At 38.8% G+C, this 9,461-nt stretch overlaps 1 protein-coding gene across 1 annotated transcript in view; it reads left to right on the forward strand.

Moving 5' to 3' along the window:
• The first annotated feature begins 1,836 nt into the window (after positions 1–1,836).
• Positions 1,837–9,461, forward strand: part of LOC105821090 (dimethylaniline monooxygenase [N-oxide-forming] 2-like) — a 20,592-nt gene continuing 12,967 nt past the window's right edge. The window contains exons 1-3 of the mRNA XM_012657717.1: positions 1,837–1,856; positions 2,179–2,349; positions 9,044–9,232. Coding sequence (XP_012513171.1) covers positions 2,218–2,349; positions 9,044–9,232 — 321 coding nt within the window. The 5' untranslated portion in view covers positions 1,837–1,856; positions 2,179–2,217. The remainder of the gene's footprint in view (positions 1,857–2,178; positions 2,350–9,043; positions 9,233–9,461) is intronic.

The raw sequence follows: 9,461 nt of genomic DNA on the forward strand, positions 1-9,461 counted from the left end.
CACCTAGGTACTATTTGCCAGCCAGGACTAACTCTGTAGAGCAAGCTTCTCAGCTGGTACTGGTGCCAAGAAGATGCCTGCTCCTTATCTGATGGATGCTGCTGTGGACATAGGTGTATTAGACATAACACATGTTTGGCACAGGAGGGCATTAATAACATAGGCTATATCTGGGGGAGAACCAGGCCACCTATCTCTGTCATCTCCCACGGATTCAGTTAACAAATTTGCTAGCATATCCAGGTATTTTGTTTTCTCTATATGATGGTCAGGTATAGTTATTTCCAACAGGGCTTCCACTGATACCATAACTAATTAGAGAAGAAATAGTGAAGATATAAGCTCGATAATTTTTCACAGGCTATTTGCAAAATTTGTGACCTGACTGTCAACAAAGTAGCTTGCTATTTTTTTCTTTTCGACTGAGAAATGTGTTCAGCTCTTCTGTTCCTTAGTAATTGATCATCACTTTTGTTGTGATCAGTTACTCTTGTCATAGAGTTGCTCTACCTATTAGACACAGAAAGCCTTTTATCATGACCAAATTCAGTCTGGGAAATTCCAGGGAATATGATGTTTCCTGAACACCTTATTTAACATTATAAAACAACACTTCACTCCTACACTCCAGAGCTTCCTTCCTTGCTTCGTTTTTCGCCATACCTCTCATTACCATCTACTGCTTATTTTATTCGATTCATTGATTATCTGGCTTCCTCCACTAGAAAGCAAGCTCCAGAAGGGCAGGGAGTTTTGTCTTTTGTTCATTACCTAGAAAGTTACAGCACTTAGAAAGTGGCATCTAGGAAGTCTTCAATAAATATTTGTTGAACGAATGTATATAAAACATCTCAGAGTCTTTAGAGCCACTGACCTTGTTGGGTTGGGGAATGGAGTCCTTTACCTCCATCATTTAGACTATGTCTAAGGTGTATAAGGGCTTTACAGTCTCCTAATTTAGTCTTCTAGTAAATGTTAATGCTAATAACCGAGATTGTAAGCAAAGGTAAATTATCCAGTTCTATATCAAACCAAAAAGAGGGCAGTGGATAGGAAGATCTTAGAAGTCCCACTAGGGTCATCCAAGCCAGCATACACACAAGCAGAAAAATCAAGGTAAGATACGGGTCTGCGCAGGGCGAGCAATCTAGGAACAGGTAACCACAGGACACTAGAACCCAGAAATCACCAAGTCTAAGAGAGCCAGGCCAGAACACAATCTGTCTTGTTCATCAGGCACAGTGCTATGCCAGAGTAATACCTACCATTTAGAAATGAATATTTGTTAGGTGGATAACTAAACCCTCTACTAAATGAAATCCATGCAACCGTGAAAAATGATGCTATATGTACAAAGGTATTTATATACTGGTAAGTGAAAAATCAAGTTGGCAATTAAATTTAGACTACGATTTCATTTTTGTTTGTGTATGTGTGTATATATGAATTAGGTGAAAGGATATACCAAAAAATATCAACAGTAGTTATTTCTGGGTGGTGAGATTAGCGGTAATTTTCACTTCTTTTTATTTATCTGTATTTGCTTATTTGTTAATGAACATTTATTACATCATTATAAAAAGGATTTTTAAACTATCTGTATGCTGTATGAATCTGTTGTTACTATAAAGACATTCCATTGTTAGTCTTGACCTCAGAGCATGAGTCTCTTGCTTGATTTTAGGATTCCTGACAGTCTTTGGTGTTCCAGGTGGCATAATGCTGAAGGAGTAAGAAGCTCCTCCCATTTCCCACAGCGCCTCCAACTCTTAAAAACACTTCTGACCGCCTCCTAGCATACACCCAGGGAAAAAACCATCCTGTCAAAGGGACGGTGCCAAAAGGCAGAAACAAAGGTAAGGATGACAGCTGAGGAAAGAAGCTGGAAAGAACAAGCTCAGAACTCTGACCGGAGATTTGGCTCACATCCTAGCATATTTTTTTATTAAATCGTTTGGCTTTGTTAAATGGGTTGCTTTTAAATATTAAACCAAGATGTTGTAAACAAGGTTTGCAGCAAAGTCCGCAAGACAACTTGGCTTTTCTGAAGGGGAAGAAGAGACTGGGATTTTTCTGGCATTTTATTCAATGAGTGCTCCTAATTAAATTACCGCTGCTGCAATGTTTAAAACCAATTACCTGATCATTCCATAAGGATTCTCTTACCTTTTGTCCCAGTTAAGCAGTATTGATCGATCAACTCCTTGGCAGAAGCCGATGGCAAAAAAGGTGGCAGTGATCGGAGCAGGGGTCAGTGGCCTGATCTCTCTGAAGTGCTGTGTGGACGAGGGCCTGGAGCCCACTTGCTTTGAGAGGACGGAAGATATCGGAGGGCTGTGGAGGTTCAAAGTAAGTGAGATTTTTTTATGTCTTGACAGGTTGTGCTACTATTTCAGGGTGACTCATAGCTATTGGTGGGCCTTTTTGAGGGACTTTTTAAAGCAACTTTGATCAGATTTTATTTTTATTTACTTATGCAGCCATGCAGGAACTGGAGTCTTAGGCTGGCTTCTCTCCCCAGGTCAATACCATCCCAACCCAGGTGGCCAACCAAGGTGTGGAAAGGACTACTTCTTTTGGATGCAGTAATTGTCCTGCAGCTCATATTTTTGTCATTCTCTAATATACTACTTAAAGAATATACAGATGTTAGAGAACATTGTGCAAAATAGAAGTAACATGGATTACTTTCAAGACGCCACTTCTGTTTCAATCATTGAGCCAAATGCTTCTTCAGAGAGTGTGCTCTCAGCACTACTAACTGTTTTTCCCTGAAAAATGAACCCTGTTTGTTTGCTAAGCTTTACTCATCAGTAACACTTCGGTATAACTGCTGTGAAACTCTTCATTAAATGTGTTTTATTAATTGAATTCATTCTATTAGTCAAACCCAAACATTGATAATGCTAGCTGTCCTTCACAATTTGCATAAAAATTACACATATACATAGATAGACAGCTATGAAGATTTATAATTATTCCTTCCCACAACCTTTGAGCGAGTACTGGCTTGCCACCTCCTACCCGTGAGATCTTGAGCAAGTCACTTACATCCCCGTGTCTCAGTTTAGTGAGTTACATGTGGGGATAATAATACAAAAGTACAATTATCTTATGGTGCTATTTTGAAGATTAAGGGAGGTCATTCATGTAAATAACTTAGAACAGTTCCTGGCTTATAATAGAGTTCAATAAATGTTAGCTACTAATAATAACTATATATTTTATACCTGAGCCAACAGAAAATGAGGGAAGTTAAGTGAGTTGGCTGTGATCACACAACTGGAGGAATTGGCATTCAAACCTAGGCATACATGACCCAAAAACAGCTAAATCCCTACTTTTCGTTATGCCCTAACTTGCATTGTTGCTCAAAAAGATTCAACAAAAGTTTAAGTTCAGAACTCAAGAGCAATGACTTTAGGATTATGTATCAGGTGTATCTAAGTGGGATATTAAAACACGTGAGAATAATCAGATGGGAGCAAAAGGTTTGAATGCATGAAAAGCAAACTCTCATTTCAGCAGAAACCATTCAAAGGGCTCTCCCTACAGACTGACCAGTTCGACGGATGGCAAGGTCATCTAGCACATATGCTTTGCCAATACAAACTGAATCTCATGCCAAAAGGGATGTTTTTAACATTAGGTTTCTCAAATGCATCTGACCATAAAACACACATAGAGAGTTTCTTAAGATGTTAATTCCTGGGCACTAGCCCAGACCTACTGAATCAAAATCTTCTGAGCATTTTTAATGAGTCTCAAATGAATCCTGTGATGAGGCAAGTTTGGCAAACATTGCACAAATGCCAAATAAAAAATCTATTCATCCAAGCATCCAAACACACTCAGAGTTGAAGATGGAGATGGGAGAAGTAGATCCTTATACAAAACAGGTAGCTTTGCAGAAAGGAAAACTGAAAAAACAGCTTGAATCAAGATCTTTTCTTACTAACAACTGTTTGTTAGAATCATTATAGTTTTCCTGAAAGGGCAATATAATATGGTGGAGGGTGATCATTCTTGTCTTAACCAAAGATATTTTTGTCCACTCTAGGTTCACATATAGATTTCAACCAGGATTTCTTTTGCCTCCAGGTAGATTTTTAACCTAAGGAAGAAATGTAGAAATAATAGTTGTCCCTCGGTATACACAGGAGATTGGTTCTAGGACCCCTTCCCCACCACCATCCCAGTATACCAAAATCCATGCATACTCAAGTGCCTGCAATCGGCCCTGTAGAACCGACCTATATGAAAAGTTGGCCATCCATATACACGGGTTTTGCATCCCAAAAATACTATATTTTCAAAACACTTTTGTTTGAAAAAAGTCCACCTATTAGTGTATCCATGCGATTCCAACACATATTGTTTGTACATTACAAATTTCTATTTAATAATAAATTTATCCCTGTCTTGTTTCATTACTTGATTTGCAATTTAATGTCTGAGAGCCAAATATCCCTTATTTATTTATGCTTATTGTCAGCAAAAGAAGTGAGTTATTTTAAGTGGTCCGTCAACAATATGATCTGATGAATTCCAGGAAGGTATTAATACTTTCTGCCACAAAATATTTCTCCTACTATCTTATTGCCAGTGTTTAAAATTTCAGAATTAGACAGATACCATCCTATGGGGTAGAAAAGTTAGATTAAAATCTGTATTAATTAACCCTTATTGGATATTAAGGGGTAAGTGTGTAACCCTAGAACCTGTAAAAACATTACATTTCAACCCTCTCTTAAAACTTTATCCAATAGAAAAATGCAAACAATTTTCTCCACCAAAAGGAAACAAAGCATCTCCCTGCAGAGTAAAACATACAATAAGCAAAATTTCACAAGCAGCCACTGGGGCCATGTGAGGGCTTTAGTTACCAGGAGACCGGACTGCTGAGAAGAGAAGTTTTGAGTCTCACCCTGTTGCCCCAGCTAGAGTGCAGCAGCAGCATCATAACTCACTGAAACCTCAAACTCCTGGGCTCAAGCAATCCTCCTGCCTCAGCCTTCCAAGTAGCTGGGACTACAGGTGCATGCCACCACACTTGGCTAATTTTTCTATTTTTATAATAGTAGAGACACAGGATCTCGCTCATGCTTAAGCTGGTCTTGAATTCCTGAGCTCAAGGAAGCCTCCTGCCTTGGCCTCCCAAAGTGCTAGGATTACACGCATTAGCCACCACTCCTGGCCAAGAAGAAGAGTTTCTAAAAAGACGTTGGCAGCCTCCACACTCATCCTTGCTGGGAGTTAGCTACTCTCCCAGCAAAACAGGTCCCAGGCAGGATCATCACAAGAGATTTGGAAATAATAGAGACAGAATAATAACAGAGACAGAGACAAAGTGCAGTTTAAAGTGACGGAGAAGTCAGGGGTCCTCCACCATTCCCGTGAGCTATGAGGCACTGAGTGAAATCCCAAATCAGTATTTATTGTTACAGCAAGCAGTTGTCCTTGGTTAAAGAATTATGTGTACAGTTCATTCATTGAGGTTTCAAGGCTCCCCAAAAATTCCAAGGGTCCCTTACCTAATTCTGTCTATAAGAATAGACAGTTATGAAATTTTTCTAAGATAAACATTCTAAGCCCTAAGTTAAGAATAGACTTAGCTGAGCATACAAATTAAAGATAAAAATGTATAAAGTAGGAACACTGAGTCTATATACTAATCTAATATGTTTCTCTAAATACAGAGACGTGGTCAGGAGTGAAGCAGGAATAGCCTTAAAGTTTAAGATAGTTCCAGCTGCACATTGTCTGCTGGGCAGGCATTTCTCAGCCTTGGGCCCAAACTGAGCTCTGCTGTGCAATAAGCTCTAGGCAATGGCTTGCAGTGTCGAAGAAACGTTGCTTTGCAAATGTGTTCTCACATTGCCTCCCTTTGTTGGGAGCAGCTCCTAGTCTGTGAACTAACACACCCAGAGATTCCTTCAAGGCAAAATCCTGCAAAACTCCTGAAACCTTTCATGTCTCTTAGCCTTATTTCCCAACACATCCCCAGGGAAACTTGGCCTCTTCACAACTCTGCCATCCAGAATCAATTTTTAAAATGGGTTATTCATTAATTTCTATATTTACATACAATCCTTCTGAGATCACTTAATATATTTAGTGGTAACAAATTAACAATAAATAAATAAATTTGAGAATCTTGTCCCATACTCAACCCAGACATTGCCAAATTCTTCCAAATTCTCCAGTAACCTTTGGTGGCATTTATGGAACATGGAAAGGGTAGGCATTACATATGTTTTTAACACTTTTTCCAGCAATTGGAAGCACTCATTTTCTCAAATCATTTTCTGCACAATACCTCTAGGAAGTAGGTATTATGATTATCACCATTTACATATTAAGAAGAAATTGAGGCTGGACCCGGTGGCTCATGCCTGTAATCCTAGCACTTTGGGAGGCTGAGGTAGGAGGATAACTTGAGGCCAGGAGTTCAAGACCAGCCTGGGCAACAGTAAGACCCTGTCTCTACAAAAAACAAAAGAAGAAAAAAAAATTACCGTGACATGGTGGCTCATACTTATAGTCCCAGCTACTCAGGAGGCTGAGGCAAGAGGATTACTTGAGCCCAGGAGGGTGATGACCTATGATGACACCACTGCACTCTAGCCCCAGCAACAGAGTGAGACCCTGTCTCAAAAGAAGAAAAAGAAGAAGAGGAAGAAGCAGCTGAGGTTTGGTATAAATAATTTTCCCAAGGAAACATAGGTGGTAAGGAAGGAACAAAAATGAAGGTCTTCATGATTCCTGCGCCCTCACACTTTATAACCTTACTGAATTATTGAGAGAGGGAAACTTGATCTTCCTTCAGACACTAATTTGCTCTGCCTCCTTTATTGTTCATAATACCTTATATTCACAGGAAAGTCACCAATGTACATTGCTTTTTTGTTCTTTGTGTTTTTTATATTTAGATTCCCTCTATCCCCAGCTATATATGCTCAGCTACTGTAATTAATTTTCATATAATAGTCTCTAGACATATCTCCATCTTGGTTTCCTTCCTCTAGGTTCAATCTGAAATAACACTTTCTCTCTTAAAATGTGATCCCCAAGATCCAACATTCCAAACCAATTTATTTTCTTATGCTCCATGAAAGAGTTGCATATGAAAAGTGACCCTCCCCCCAAATGCTGAAGGAGTCAAGAAACCAAAGAATGAAGCAAACAAATCCAGTTTTTTGGTATAGGATGATTTACTAGGGGGACTTATGGACAGAAGCATGGTCTTGGGTGGCCACAAGACAGATAGATCTCTGGCCTCTTCTGGACCATGAAAGTTAAGCACAATACTCATGGAAAAAGTCCTACAGTAGGCATGAGTGAATAAAGGAGTAAGTGACGAATGAATGAGTAAATGAGAAAAGAAGAAAGAGAAGAGAGTGAGGGAAGAAGATATTTACAAACAGACCCATATTTAGCAAAGACTCTACGTATTGCTGCTAAGTGACATGATCTGGGAGCAAACATCATATTAGCTTTGTGACTCATATTGGTGCTGATAAGCCCTGAAATTAGGACACAGTGAGGTCTAATACAAATAAAGAGCTTTGCTTATAAAAGAGACAAGATACCACAAGTTTACTCTTTTTTAACTCTTTGAAAGCAAGTATAAACTCATACAGAAAATGTCAGAAAACTCATGTCTAACGGTAGTAAGTGTGCCTTTGCCAGGTTAGTTTGGCCTCAAAGAAGCTCCGTAGGTGCCTTTTTGGACTGCAGTGAACAGGGAGCTGTAACTGACAGCTTTGGTCAAGCTTGTAGCTTCCTCAATAACAACAGACACCACTACTGAATACCTAGTACATCCTTATTTTATAGATGAGAGGACTGAAGTTCAGGGGCACTGCGTGGTCCAGGCTCATACAGTCTGAAAGAAAAATATTTAAACTCATGTCTAACTCTGAAGACCAAGCTCCTTCTGCTAGTCTAGGCTGCCTTGTTCAGCATTGTCAAAAATCTAAGGAGACTTTATCTAAAGATTGGGCAGGAAAGTAATGATTTTCTATGAATAATGATGATTTATTGTGGTGACTAGATTAGAGGTGAATATTTACTTTCTTTATTTTACCACTCTATGGAAGGGACCATGGTCCTGATAATCTAAGACTAAGTAATTCATTTCAATTAATGCATTCCTACAAGCTTTCCATCTCTTTACATCCACCCTAATTCTGAGTTTAAAAAGCAACTACTATTTACTTGGATTATGCCTTACTCTCTGCATATGCAGAAGCATCTATAGAAGGGTTCTTGAATAGCATTATTTAAATTTTCTTATTCAAGCCTATTTGGTAGTATGCTGATTTCAGAGACATCGAATCACCATACTTGGCTCTTTTTGTGGTTTAATATAAAGAACATCACACACAGTGCTACTTGTAGAGAAAATGATAAACTCAACCACAGCATGCGTGGTCTCGGGTTTTACCAAAGCATATTCGCTAACAATTAGACTCAAGTTTAAGATTTGATTGGTATGTGCCATTCACCCTTATCACTTGAAGAAGGTTGATTTGTGTAAAGCATAAAGTGAAGACAGAGGGATTCAAGTCAAGATGTGAAAACTCCTGGCCCCCAAAAGTACTCATTTTCCTTGGAATTCTGTATTATGTTGTCTGTCCAGTGTGCCAGAGTTTATTGGTTCCTAAAGAGGTACAGGTAAGAGGGCTCCCCTGGGGAAATTTAGGAAAGGAACTGATTGTCACAAAGATTGACATTAAATAGGTAGAGACCTGGGATGCTAAATATAATGTGCCTATAATGTGCTAAATATAAAAAATTGTCCCCACACCCACCAATGCCAATATCACCCGCAATGAGCAACACTGGTAGGCAATAAACAGGTCCCATCACACAGAATGATGGAGTACATAGCCTGCACCTCATCACCTAAACATTACAGTCGTACCATAGCAATAAAAGATAATCACATCACTCAAGGTTAGATGTAAGCAGAAGGGTAGGAAACCAAGGAATTTTCTGAATGCATAATCATCACTAATGACTTTATTTGATCCTTTAGGAAAATGTGGAAGATGGCCGAGCAAGTATCTATCAATCCGTCATCACCAACACCAGCAAAGAAATGTCCTGTTTCAGTGACTTTCCAATGCCTGAAGATTTTCCAAACTTCCTGCACAATTCTAAACTTCTGGAATATTTCAGGATTTTTGCCAAAAATTTTGATCTTTTAAAATATATTCGGTTCCAGGTATTGTATTTTGGGGGTGAAGGGGTTTCTCTACATTAGTTCAGCTCACATTTAAATAGTGAGTGATTCTGATAATGAAAGAAATTGTGAATAAAGTATCCCACTCCAATTCTCTGTCGAAAGATAAGAGCATGATATAAAACCCCAAAAGTAATGTCATTACCCCTGATATTATAGATTGTATTCATTAACCAAAGAGGAAAATCATCTGTTCGAATTAGAAGTTTGA

Source organism: Propithecus coquereli, unplaced genomic scaffold (assembly GCF_000956105.1).
Source record: "Propithecus coquereli isolate 6110/MARCELLA unplaced genomic scaffold, Pcoq_1.0 Scaffold56, whole genome shotgun sequence".
In the NCBI taxonomy this organism is placed as follows: domain Eukaryota; kingdom Metazoa; phylum Chordata; class Mammalia; order Primates; family Indriidae; genus Propithecus; species Propithecus coquereli.